The 14,263-nt window shown below is 43.8% G+C and overlaps 1 protein-coding gene and 1 pseudogene across 2 annotated transcripts in view; both read right to left on the bottom strand.

The window, feature by feature from the left end:
• LOC111554287 (cytochrome P450 4F2) overlaps positions 1 to 1,927 on the bottom strand; it is an 18,283-nt gene extending 16,356 nt beyond the window's left edge. Inside the window, exons 1-2 of one of the 2 annotated variants that reach the window (XM_023229700.3) lie at positions 1,885 to 1,927; positions 1,246 to 1,444 (exon numbers count right to left, since the gene is read on the bottom strand). In XM_023229700.3, coding sequence (XP_023085468.2) covers positions 1,246 to 1,443 — 198 coding nt within the window. In that variant the 5' untranslated portion in view covers position 1,444; positions 1,885 to 1,927. Of the gene's footprint in view, positions 1 to 1,245; positions 1,445 to 1,884 lie in introns of those variants that run through there. The other variant, XM_023229702.2, reaches the window with a different exon arrangement.
• Positions 1,928 to 12,114: 10,187 nt separating this feature from the next.
• On the bottom strand, positions 12,115 to 12,538 carry LOC111554289 (annotated as a pseudogene).
• Between the last annotated feature and the right edge of the window lie 1,725 nt (positions 12,539 to 14,263).

Here is a 14,263-nt window from a genome sequence, read left to right as displayed (position 1 = left end):
TCTATCTATCTATCTATCTATCTATCTATCTATCTATCTATCTATCTTCCTCCTGATCTATCTATCTGTCTGTCTGTCTGTCTGTCTATCTACCTATCTACCTATCTATCTGTCTGTCTATGTATCTATCCACATTCCTCCTGCTCTATCTCTCTTGGGGCCACCTCCAAGTCCCAGGGTGCATCCCAGGGTGGAGGGAGAAGACACACTGTCTGCTCACAGAGGCCCAGTTAGCTTGAGAAGAAAGATTTTCTTGTTCTGGGAATCATTTCAGCCCAGAGGCGGCCACATGGGGAGGTCCTCACAGGGGAGATTCGTAGGGAGCAGTATGGCCTCAGGACATGTCCCTAAGGCTGGTCCCCACACCCCTTCACCTCTGTGTCCTGGCTGGTCCACAGAGGTTCCAATTCCTCCCATGGAGAAGGTTCTGCACATAGGAGACCCTCCTCAGCAGCCACTAGGGGAGCAGAGGTGACTCTGACTGTCCATCAGGACAGTGTCTCCCACCTGGGAGCAGCTTCTGCACCAGGCTCTGCGCTAGTGCATCCTGTGCACCCTCCCACTTCACCTGTGGACACACCCGTCAATCCTGCCATTTGCAATGAGCAGATTGAGACCACGTGCCCCAAAGAGGAGAGCAGGTCTAAGTCAGAGGGCAAGGTCTCGGGGAAGGGAAAGACCAAGGAAAGCTTCTGAAAGGGGAAGTGAGTGACCAACATCTTTCTGGGTTTGGTAACAGGTCTCATTGGTAAGAGGGAGATAAGAGGAAGAGGAAGATAAGAGGAAGGTGCCGTCAGATACGGTGGAAGTGGGAGACGGCCCACGCCTCTCCTCTAGCCCAGCTGTACCCTCACAACAGGAAATAGTCTAGGCAGGGAGAGGACCCTGGACAGTGGGTGCAGGAGGCCTCGAGTCCAGCAATGGAGAATGTGGGAATGTCAGGGACTCACCTCTCTGTGCAGCCAACCCTCTGCCCAGAAGCCCCGCAGAGGTGCATTAGTGTGGGAAGACAGGCAGGGAAAGGATTCAATGCAGGCCAGGAGTGGGAGGATGAGGAGGTGAGAAGGGCTTGGGTTGGCACAGCACAGAAATGAGTGAATAAACAGAGGAATGAGTAAGATACCTCCCCTGCTTTTCTGCCACCCCAGATCCCAGCCCACCCCTTCACCCCCACTCCATCAGCCTCGTACCCCTCAGGAAGTCCATCCACCCTGAGACCTAGACCCATCCTGCTGCCACACTCACCATGCCCTGGTGTCCCCAAAACCAGTTCCGTTTCGGGGGTTGTGGGAAGCCCCGGAGGCGGCGGTTGTTTTCATAGAAGGCGTAGGTCCAGGCCAGCACACGGGCCAGGAGCCAGGAGGTCCCGACTAGCAGCAGGAGCAGCCACGGGGACGCTGCCACTGGCCCGAGGCCCAGCCAGGACAGGCTCAGCTGGGACATCCTGCAGGGCAGGTGGGATGGATGGTGAGATCCTGAGGCCCAGGGAAGGGCCCCAGGGAAGGGCCCCAGAGAAGGGCCCAGGGAGCTCCAGGGACAGTAAAGAGGCAGGATGGGCAGTGCTGGAGGTAGAGCAGGGAGGGCTCAGGGATGGGTAAAAAGGGACTGAGAGGTAAAGTCCAGAAAGGCCCAGCCAAAACCTGCAGCCAAGTGGCCTCCAGTTCCCTAGTAAACACTCAGAATGGGAAAGAGAGAGAGAGACTGATTAAAGTCCAGAAAGGCCCAGCCTGAATCACTGGGAGGATGCCAGGGGCTTGGTTTCAGTTACCAGGAAACCTCCCATCCTCCAGGCCAGCACCCAGGAGCTGCATGGGCCTTGGGCAGTACCCCTCTCCATCCCAGGCCAGGACCCCCGCCCCAGGCCTGCCACTCCCAGCCTGGTACCTTCTGTCAGGAGCAGTTTGTCCCACACAACCTCCTCTCCCTGTCTGCTGGGAGGCCTTTGACCCTGGCCCTTGATGTAGGAAAGGCTGTGGGAGGGCTGGCCGGGTTGGGCTGGGCCAACCAATCCCCGCAGCCTGGGTGCATCTCCTGAGCCTGGGCAGTCAACCAACACCTGGCCTCAGGCCAGCTGAGTGCAGAGGAATCAGCTCCAGGTCCGGATGCATGGGTAGATAGAAAGTAGAGTAGATAGGATGGATAGTTTAGGTAGATAGACAAAGTAGAAATAGATGATGGATATATTAGACAGATGGATAGATAGCTATTAATAGACGATAGATAGATACATAGATAATAGGATGAATAGATGAATGGATGAACCTACAGCTAAGATGGATTGATGGATGGATGGGTAAGCAGATATATATATAGATGGAGAAATTAGATAGATAGGATGAGTAGATTAGATAGACACACCCAGAAACAATGTTCCATCGCTGCCCCAGATATGCGGGATCCTCATTTGTGACATGGGAACTGGGGATCCTGGGTCACTCCAATCACTCCAGATGCTACACGGCCAGGGACTTACTCAGTACGATGCTGAGGAACCATCAGAAACAGGATCAGAGTCACTCTCAAGCAAAATTAAAATAAAAATAAAATAAAAAATAAAAACTTCCAAGGATTAAATGATTTTTCCCATTGTCCTGGGGAGAAATTAATCCAAGGGAGGTCACAGGGCAAAGAATTCCCCATCACCACCACCACCACCAGGGACATACCATCACCCCTGGAGTTTTCTGATTTACTCTTTGGCCCATTAAACATGAAATTTCTTTTGCTAGGTTTCTCTCTGATAAGGGAGAAGAGCTTAATATCTCTACCTTTCCTCTCCTCCTCCTGCCTAGTCTCTGTATTCTGGGTTAAACTTTAATTTATGTTGGAAATTTGCAATGTCTGACACATCTAGCTGAGCCTTCTGCACAGAGATACACTGGGAGTGGAGGCTAATAATTGGGTCAAAGGAGAAACGCCATAAGCCCACACTCCTATCAGGGTAGATTAAAGGTCTGACTTGCCTGACTCTTGTCTCACCTGCTCCCATGGTCTGAGTAAAAGTTTGGGTCCTGGGACTATGAGGTTGTGTGAAGCCTTCCAGCCCCATACCTGCAGAACAGTTTGCAGCTCACTCTGCTCTGAACTGCCCCAAGTTTGCACAGATATTCTTCATTCCTCGAAAGAAACTGCACCCTTCAAAGCTCACACATTTCCCTTCTTGGCTCAGCACAGGCAGCAAGTTCTCTAGATAGCCTATTATCAAATAAGATGGTGGAGAAGGGAACCCAGGCAGCTGGACACAAAAGGCAATGAGCAACAAGCTTCCTCTCCGAACGCGATTTTCTGTGTAAGATCCTAGACACTCCCTGGACTGCTCCCAGCCATCTGCCTCGTGCTAGGTTTCTAGTTAATGTAGAATAAAAAATCTCACATCTTCCTTCTAGATGTAGCTGTGGTCATTTCAACTGAGGCAGTTGTGCTTGAGAATCTTCTCCTTAATACCACACGACAGGGTCATTCCCCACTGCTTTTATTTACCTTCACTTACATTTTTGTACTAAACATTGGATTGAACAAGTACAGAGAAGAGAATCACAATTATTGTGTAGATGCTACTTTGAAGTTACATTTTATCTTGTAATTATTACAATGCTGGGACTATTCGAGCTTTAAAATCCTTTCTCAAGATCCAGAAGCCAGTCGATGGTTCTGTTGGCATTAGGGGTTGATAAGATTTGGGTCTGTGTCCCTACCCAAATCTCATGTTGAATTGTAATCCCCAATGCTGGATGTGGCGCCTGGTGGGGGTGTTTGGATCATGGGGGTGGATCCCTCATGGCTTGGTGCAGCCTTCGTGTTAGTGAGTTCTTGCAAGATCTGGTCATTTAAAAGTGTGTAGCACCTGCCCCCTCTCTCTTGCTCCTGCTTATGCCATGTGATGTGCCTGCTCCTACTTTGCCTTCTAACATGAGTCTAAGCTCCCTGACGCCTCCCCAGAACCAGATGCCACTATGTTTCCTGTACAGCCTACGGAATCATGATCCGATTAAACCTCTTTTCTTTATATATTGCCCGGTCTCAGGTATTTCCTTTTTTGCTATTTGTTTTCTTTTTAAAGACAATCTCAGAGGTGGGAGAGGGCCACGCAGTCAGCATCTGGGATGAGGTACAGCTCTGTGAGCCTGTGTGATGGCTAATACTGAGTGTCAACTTAACTAGACTGAAGGATGCAAAGTATTGATCCTGGTTGTGTCTGTGAGGGTGCTGCCAAAGGAGATTCACATTTGAGTCAGTGGACAGGGAGAGACAGACCCACCCTCAATCCAGGTAGGCACCATCTAACCAGCTGTCAGAGTGGCCAGAATAAAACACAGGGAGAAGAACGTGGGGACAGTAGACTGGCTTACCCTCCCAGCCTACATCTTTCTCCCATGCTGGATGCTTCCTTGCCTCAAACATCGGACTCCAAGTTCTTCAGCTTTGGTACTAGGTCTGGTTTCTTTGGTCCTCAGCTTGCAGACGGCCTATTGTGGCACCTTATAATTGTGTGACTTAATACCCCTTAATAAACGCCCTTTTATATACACATCTATCCTATCAGGTCTGTCCCTCTCGAGCACCCTGACTAATACAGCCCATCAGCTGTTTTTGTAACAAGAGTCACTTCCTTTATTTCTGGAAGTTCTCTTCACCTCTCTTCATCTCTCACCACTCCCTCACTTCATGCCCCAAACCCACACTACATTCTACACACACCTGACGCCCTTCTTCCTAGAGGTGACCTTGTGCCACCTCTTGAGACTGTCCACGTCATCTTGTTAACGGCCTACAGCAGCCTCAAAGGTGGGATATTGTGAACATGGTACAACTGAGGTTTGGTGAGGTTAAGGCTCTAACCTAGAGATGTGCATCTCAGAAGATGCAGAGCCAGGACTTGAACCAGCTCTGCCTGACCCCAGAGCCTGAGTTCTTACCACCAGGTCACTCTGCCTCCAGCAGACCCTGGTGTTCTCAGTACGTTCACAGTGAGCTGTTTGTAGGAGGGCACTCACCATTGAATGTTGTTCCAACTTCAGCTGACGAAGCCCACGTGGTTCCTCCAAGGCTGGGGACAAAGAGAGGGACACATCTCCCTCTGCAGCCTCTCCCATCCCCGCAGCAATCAGGCTACCCCAACCCTCCAGCCATGCCTCCTTTTCCATCGCTGCCCCAGATATGTGTGATCCTCATTTGTGACATGGGAACTGGGATCCTGGGTCACTCCAATCACTCCAGATGCTACAAGGCCAGCGACTTACTCAGTACGATGCTGAGAAACATGACCATCAGAAACAGGATCAGAGTCACTCTCATGCAAAAAATAAACAAATACATTTTTAAAACTCCAAGGATAAAATGTTTTTTTCCCATTGTCCTGGGGAGAAATTAATCCAAGGAAGGTCACAGGGCAAAGAATTCCCCATCACCACCACCACCACCAGGGGCATACCATCACCCCTGGAGTTTTCTGATTTACTCTTTGGCCTATTAAGCATGAAATTTCTTATGCGAGGTTTCTTTCTGATAAGGGAGAAGAGCTTAATATCTCTACCTTTCCTCTCCTCCTGCTACCTAGTCTCCGTATTCTAGGTTAAATTATAACTTATTCTGAGGATTTGCAATGTCGACACACCTACCTGAGCCTTCTGCACAGAGATACACTGGGAGTGGAGGCTAATTGGGTCAAAGGAGAAAAGCCATAAGCCCACACTCCAGCCTCTCAGAGTGGATTAAAGGTCTGACTTGCCCGACTCTTGTCTTACCTGCTTCCACGGTCTGAGTAAAAGTTTGGGTCCCAGGACTATGACGTTGTGTGAAGCCTTCCAGCCCCATACCTGCACAGCAGTTTGCAGCGCACTCTGATCTGAAGTGCCCCAACTTTGCAAAGATATTCTCCATTCCTCGAAATGAAACTGCACTCTTCAAAGCTCACATATTTCTCTTCGTGGCTCAGCACAGGGAGCAAGTTCTCTAGTTAGCTTATTATCAAATAAAATGGTGGAGAAGGGAACCCAGGCAGCTGGACACAAAAGGGAATGAGCAACAAGCTTCCTCTCCGAACGCGATTTTCTGTGTAAGATCCTGGACACTTCCTGGACTGCTCCCAGCCATCTGCCTCGTGCTAGGTTTCTAGTTAACTTTAAATAAAAAAAACTCACCTCTTCCTTCTAGAGGTAGCTTTGGTAATTTCAACTGAGGCAGTTGTGCTTGGGAATCTTCTCCTTAATACCACATGGCAAGGTCATTCCCCAGTGCTTTTACTTGCCTTTACTTGAGTTTTTATATTAAACATAGGATTGAATAAGAACAGAAAAGAGAATCACAATTATTGAGTAGACACTACTTCCAAACATTGTAGTTACATTTTCTCTTGTAATTATTACAGTGCTGGGACTATTCGAGCTTTAAAATCCTTTCTTGAGATCCCAAAGCTAGTCGATGGTTCTGTTGGCATTAGGGGTTGATATGGTTTGGGTCTGTGTCCCTACCCAAATCTCATGTTGAATTGTAATCCCCAATGCTGGATGTGGCGCCTGGTGGGAAGTGTTTGGATCATGGGGGTGGATCCCTCAGGCTTTCTGGATCCCCTTATAGTCTTTCTTTTTTCTTACTTGGTTTAGCTAAACATTTGTTAATTTTATTTTTTTTGCAAACCAAACTCTTTGTACTATTGATCATTTTTTAATTTTTACCTTCAGTTTCGTTTATTTTTGCTCTAATCTTCATTAGTTCATTGTTTCTACTAATTTTGAGTTTGGTTTGCTTTTGCTTTTCTAGTGCCTTGAGGTGCATCATTTGATTATTTGAAATATTTCTACTCTTTTTGATGCTATAAACGTCCTTCTTAATACTGCTTTTGCTGTATCCCATAGCTTTTGATATATTGTGTTTATACTGTCATTTGATTCAATAAGTTTTAAATGTTCTTCCTAATTTTTTATTAATTCATTAGTTGTTCAAGAGCATGTTGTTAATTTTCATGTATTTGTACAGTTTTGAAAGTTATTTCCATTATTGATTTCTAGCTTTATTTCCTTGCCATCAGAAAGTGTACTTGATGTGATATCAGTACTTTTAAATTTGTTGAGACTTGCTTTGTTGCCTAATGTGTGGTCTCTCCAGATTTTTCCATGTGCTAATAGAAAAAATGTGTATTCCTCAGCTGTTGCACGAACTATTCTGTCAATGTCTGTTAAGTCTCTTTGGTCTAAAGTGAAATTTAAATACAATGTATCTTTGTTGACTTTCTGTCTAGATGACCTGTCCAGTGTTGAGAGTGGGTTACTGAAGTCCACAACTATTATTGTATGGGAGTTTATCTCTCCTTTTAGATCTAATAATAATTGTTTTGTCTATCTAGGTGCTCCAGTGTGGGATGCATATATATTTACTATTGTTATATGTTCTTGCTGAATCTATCCCTTGTCTGTTTTATTTTTATCTGATATAAACATAGCTACTCCTATTTGCTTTCGGTTTCCACTTAGGTAGAATGTCTTTTTCCATCACTTCACTTTCAGTCTATATGTTTCTTTTTTTTTTTTTTTTTTTGAGACAGAGTCTTGCTCTGTCGCCGGGGCTGGAGTGCAGTGGCTGGATCTCAGCTCACTGCAAGCTCCGCCTCCCGGGTTTACACCATTCTCCTGCCTCAGCCTCCCGAGTAGCTGGGACTACAGTCGCCTGCCACCTCGCCCAGCTAGCTTTTTGTATTTTTTTTTTTTTAGTAGAGACGGGGTTTCACCATGTTAGCCAGGATGGTCTCGAACTCCTGACCTTGTGATCCACCCGTCTCGGCCTCCCAAAGTGCTGGGATTACAGGCTTGAGCCACTGCACCCGGCCCAGTCTATATGTTTCTTGATAGGTAAAGTGAGTTTCTTGTAGGAAGCACATAGTTGGTTCATTTAAAAAAATCCATTCAGCCAGTCTATATATTTTAAGTGGGGGATTTAATCTATTTACATTCAAAGTTATTATAGGTAAGAACCTTCTTCTATCATTTTATTAATTGTTCGCTAGTTGTTTTGTATATCTTCTATTCCTCTCTTCCTTTCTTATTGTTTATGATTGTGGTTTTGGTAGTTTTCCATAGTAATAAGGTTTGATTCTTTTCTCTTAAGTATATCTGCTTTGCCAGTGGATTTTATACTTTTGCATGTTGTCATGATGACAATTATCCTCTTTTCACTTCCAGATGCAGGACTCCCTTGAGCATTTCTTGTAAGACAAAAAACTGAATATTGTCAGGATGTCAGTTCTTCCCAACTAAATGTATAGATTCAATGAAATCACAATGAAAATATCAGAAAGTTTTTGGGCTTTTTTTTACAATTTAAATTTTTATTAGAGAAAGATATTCATATTCACGATTTCTTAAAGTCCTTTTTAAATGAGTGTATTCCTTAAGAAATACACTAAAATCATTACTTATGTTTCACAAGGGGAAGAAACTATGAGAATCCTATTAACCCAAACTTGATCCATATTATGCTTATTTCTTAAGCATTTACGTGTTCAAATATGCTTGGTGGATAGTGATCATTCATCCCCACAATGGTAAATTTCATCATAATATTAAGTGACTGAGAGAGACTAAAATAGTCACATGTAGATTAGATAAACAGATGTTTATTCTGTTATACCTAAGCTTACTTATAAAGCAACATAAAATGAGCATTGGATAACAATGATAACAAATGTAAACAAACAGAATTAAACGCTAATCCCTTCCATGAAAAGCAACAGATAAAAGGGCTTCTTGCTTTGTTAAAAACAAACCATGATCTGTTGTATCAGAAAGGTAAGACATTGATTTTACAAAATTATATTTCCGAATACAGATAAAAAAGTCTTGAACAGTTAATTCAGATTTTATTGAACTAAAATGTGCAAAAAACATGATAATACTTAAGTTTATTAAATTCATTGTACACATGCCAATATCATCCCATACAAAAAAAGCCTCGGTATCTTGTTAAGATTCAAAATAGTGTGCCAGGCGCGGTGGCTCATGCCTGTAATCCCAGCACTTTGGGAGGCTGAGGCAGGTGGATCACGAGGTCAAGAGATCGAGACCATCCTGGCTAACATGGTGAAACCCTGTCTCTACTAAAAATACAAAAAATTAGCGCGCCTGTAGTCCCAGCTACTCGGGAGGCTGAGGCAGGAGAATGGCGTGAACCCAGGAGGCAGAGCTTGCAGTGAGCCGAGATCATGCCACCTGGGTGACAAAGTGAGACTCCATCTCAAAAAAAAAAAGATTCAAAATAGTGTTTAATTATCTGAGCTTAAGATTTATTGAACCACTATCCAAATAACAACAAAAGTCCATATTGTAAAAGAAAAAAGTAAAACTAAAACTTTTCTGATTATTAATTATGATTTGAAATTCATTCCCATGAAAACATAAAACTATAGCCAATATCCATTTGAAAAGTGAAGAAAAATCGGAAGTCCCTATGATAAATACACCAATTATAAATAAAAATTAAAATCAAATTTTACTATTACACAATGCACATGTTCTTTTAAGTTATTCAGGTTTAATAGATTTACTAAGGACAGAGTTCACACAGCATGTATTTGGTACTTCTGTTTAGTACCCAGAGGGGGTAATTTGCAAAGTACCCCCAGAGAAGGTTGAGAAGGTAAAATAAACATAAAATTGTGATACTTTTCTCCACACCACAACAAAGGTGCTTGGATTTAAAAATTCAATTTGCAACTCTAGAAGAAAAAGAGAAGAAACAATTTACAACCCCAAAATATTTTCCAGAAAAATGACAAAACTGGTAACTACCTAGAAATGTTATTAGTGAATCAAAGTGCAGGTAATGACAGCATTAACATCAAATGTATTTGAAGACTCAAAGTTTTAAATGTTGTCAATGACAAATAACTAGTTGATTTTTTAAAGTGGTAGGTGTGAAATGAAGATAATACAAATCTAATTTTTCCAGGAACTATAGCACTCCCCTGTCCCCATGAAATTAAATTATGATTTCACTGTTCAACATAATATAAAACTGTTTTGAGTAAGAGTGAAATAGAAGCATGAATTTAGACATGCACCAAATCCTATATGATGGACTAATTCACATGTAGTATTTTTTATAACAACCTAGTTAGATATTGTCTTTCATTACTTGTTATAATTCTGAGAAACTGCTTTTAACAACATACATTTACACTACCACTTAACTAAATGGGGACATATAAACACATAAATTTTTAAAGAAAAAAATTCAAGTTATTTAGAGGAGAAATAAAACTTCAATTATTTCCTTTTTCTATTATTATACGTTACATTCTAGGGTACATGTGCACAACATGTACATATTGAAGCTGCATTTAGATAAAAAGTTACGTGGCTTATGATACTTTTCACAATGTAATAAATTTATAATCCAATTTTCTCTTAAATGAAAGATCGTAAAGCAAAATATTTTGTTCCTTGAAAATAGTCTCTCTTTCCTCCTAACCCTGGTAAGAACAATTAGTGAGCCCTTGATTTCAAGACTGTTGTTGTCATCCATGTCAATTGTCTTTTTCATGAAGTATAATATTTTGAGAGAGAGAAAGAGATGTAAAAATTAAAGAGAAAACCTGCTTTTGGAATGCAACAATTCTAAATCATTTCACTAAGAAGCACCCTTTGATATGCTGGTCTGAACTTTTAATATAAAACCTAAACAGTACTTATTTCGGAAGTAGAATTTTCTCCAGTTTTAATAACTTCATATGTAGCAATACTAAGGACATCAACCCGTGCTTTCAAGATTTTGGTAGGTGTTTTAATAATGTCATATTTTAGATATGGCTCATTGTCAAGGTTGGGTGGACAGAGATTTCATTAATTGCCTACAGAAAGCTAACTAAACTCTTAATGACTGAATAATGGTTTGCATTTTGCTTGAGCCAAAAAAGATGTTTAAGCCATGTACCACCACATTCCCTGCTTAACATTCCTAAGTTTCTGTATTCTTCATAGTTTTCTAATGAACATATAGTTTTCCTGAGTAAGATTATTAAAAAGTTAACCTTTCTCCAAAAGTATAAAGGTAAATAAAATACAATTTTTTTTACACAGCCTTAAAGGCACAGAGATATTGACCGCTCCTCTTCATTACGATTGGCCCACCCCTTTAAAAAGACAGCAAGAGGCTGGGCGCGGTGACTCGGGCCTGTAACCCCAGCACTTTGGGAGGCCGAGGCGGGCGAATCACAAAGTCAGGAGATCCAGACCATCCTGACTAACACGGTGAAACCCCGTCTCTACTAAAAATACAAAAAAATTAGCCGGGCATGGTGGCAGGCGCCTATAGTCCCAGCTACTCGGGAGGCTGAGGCAGGAGAATGGCGTGAACCCGGGAGGCGGAGCTTGCAGTGAGCCCAGATTGTGCCACTGCACTCCAGCCTGGGCCACAGAGCGAGACTCCGTCTAAAAAAAAAAAAAAGACTGTAACAGATGATTCAATTGTATAAAATACTTCGAAGTACAGAAATTAAATGCTTTAGTCCATAAGCATATCCCTCATCTGCTGTGTTGCTAGGGAACATATGTGAGCAAAATCTATCATGCACACCTCAGCAATCTCTTGGCAACCAGTGGGAAGGTGGTAGAAAACTTTTTCCAGTTAGGAAAGTACATTTCCATTTAAATGTTCTTGTGACTTGCTTTTCCACCCATTGTCTTGCTCCAGATTTTCAACTTTCAATAAAGTCTGACTGTGATGCTTTTTCGTATACATTTTCCTGTGACCAGCATACATCTGGAACAAGCTTTTGCCTACCGAAGCCTCTATTTTTCCGTTCGCTGTGGAACTGAACACATGAAAGTTACTGTAGTACTCTAGTACTTCCGTGTCTGACAGTTGTCCTTTGGACAAAAACTTTTCTGCCAAATTTCTGTCATTCAGTTTTGTGGTGGTTGGCTGAGACGAACCTTCACCAACAAAGTAATGAACTTGTGTAAAAGTTAAGCTGCTTCTGGTTTTCAAACCACTGCGGAGTTTTCTCAATCTTCTGAATACTGGCAGCAACAGCATCTTTTCTTAAGCAGTACCCATTATGGAAAAATCCGGAGACTCCATCCTTTATAGTTTCTTTTGTTAAGCTTCTTCCATAGTGTTAGTTTGTGTCTCATAGCTATCAGAAGTGGGAGGTGCACTGGAGTGGTGCAGTGGGAGGTGCAATGGGAGGTGGCCAGATGCCATAGTATTTTGGCAAAGATTTTCGTAGTTCTAGAAGAACACCATCGGTACAGTTAGCAGAACGAACAATATTATAGAATTCCAGCTCTCTTGGCCTTTTGGAGGTGATTGTAACTGTTTCAAAACTGTGCCATGCCATCTGGATGTTGCAGTATACCCACTTTGCCCTTCCCGTACATGTGCCCGGCCACCTGATGCGAGAGGGCCACGCAGCCGTTGAGGAAGCGGAGTCTGCCGCCCGCCAGCTGCGGGGTACCCTCATGGGTGGCCTCGATCGCCGGTGGGGTCCGCATTTCTGGGGGCTCGGCGCCTCGACCCGGATGGGGGATGGTGGCTCTGCTGCCATAAGGGAGAACAGAAGCGGTAGGGGCAGCGAGAGCAGGAAAAAAGTATAGGGCAAGGAAGGGGGCTCCAGAGAAGCGGGGATCACTCAGGCTCGGGCGCGAGGAGGCCCAGGGGTTCCCGCGGCTGGTGCCCGCTAAGGCTCGGGGACGGAGCCCATGACGCCGCGGGGACGCGGACGCTCCTCTGCCCAACTCTCGGTGGAGCGCGGTTCCCGGTCCCCGCCCCTCTGCCGCCGCAGCCGCCGGGCCCGGCGCTGCCCAGTACACAGAATCAAGCCGAGGAGCATCAGCAGCGGCGCTCCGAGCTCTCTGGGGCCCTCCAGAAAGTTATTTTTATGGATATCAGCAATCTAATTCTAAAATTTATATGGAGAGACAAAAGACTCAGAATAACCCACACAATATTGAAGGAGTAGAACATAGTTCGAGGACTGACAATATCCAACTTCAAGATTTACTATGAAGCTACACTAATTCGGGTGTTGTGCTATTGGTCAAAGCAAAGACAAATAGGTCAATGGAACAGAATATTAAAAGCCCCAAAAATAGATCCACATAAATACAGGCAACTTATGTTTGATAAAGGTGTAAAGGCAATGCAACGGCCCCAGATAAAAAAAACTATAATGTATTTAGAGATCAGAATTAAGGCCAGAGTAACTGCCTGTAGCAAGGGAAGGAGATCAGCTAGAGAAGAGATTAGAGAAGTCAACAGGATTTAGTGATGCAACATCCCTCAGGCTATGAAAAGAAATCAATATTTGTAGCAGGATTTTATTTTGAGACACTGACAGGTTTCTCTCATTCTCCTGCCACCTCACGCAGTCAGGTGCCTTCACTACCCTCAGGAAAAAATATATATATACCTCTTACATGCACAGCCCTCCAGGGAGAAGAGATTGTTCAAAGAGCGCAGATGTTAGAATTTTTGCCTTTGAGTTCCAAAATACAGCCTTTAAAGTCATGGGAGAAATAACGATCTTGAAAGACAACATTCTTTAACAGTCAGACTTTCTGACAGCGGAAATAATAATGGCCCCATATATTTAGCATTCATTGTGTGCCAGGCACAGTTCTGAGTCCCTTCTATGGGAGAGCTCAGGAAAACGCTGATATAGGAAATGCTGTTGTCTCCATTACATGGTTGAGGGAACCGAGGCACAGAGAGGAATTAACTTGCTCAAGTCACACAGCAGAGCCAGGACTTGAGCCCAAGCAGCCTGGCTCCAGATCCTATGCCTCTGAAGGTTTGGGAAGAGAGTCACAGAGGGAACCAACTGGGAAAGTGAGAAACAGAGGTGGGATGTTGGTGGGAAAAGGAACTAAAAATTTCTGAAAGCCTGCCAGGGTGGAAGCTGCACCCCTTTCCCTTAGTTCTGAGCTGGGAACTCCAGTCTCGAGGGGACATTCCCAGGACAGATAAAGTGATCTGCCTCTATGGTTGCTTCTCGCTGAATCAGAGTCTCAGTCTTGCTCCTTAAATCCATTCTTAATCCTCTTCCCTCTCCTGCTCAAACACCTCCCAGGGCTCCCTACTGCCCACAGGATAAAGTTTTTACTTGGGCTCTGGGAAAACCCACTAAGGGCCTAGGTGCTCTGTGCTCAGTCAGAGAGGCAGTCAGGATTTTGAGTTTAGTGACATCACCCCGCCTCCACCCACTCACTCCTCTTTCTTAGATCCCACCAGTCCCCAAGAGCCCCTTGCTGGTTGTCAATGAGGCTAAAGC

This window comes from Piliocolobus tephrosceles, chromosome 21, assembly GCF_002776525.5.
Source record: "Piliocolobus tephrosceles isolate RC106 chromosome 21, ASM277652v3, whole genome shotgun sequence".
Taxonomy (NCBI): Eukaryota; Metazoa; Chordata; class Mammalia; order Primates; family Cercopithecidae; genus Piliocolobus; species Piliocolobus tephrosceles.
This window is presented reverse-complemented; position numbering and strand designations above follow the sequence as displayed.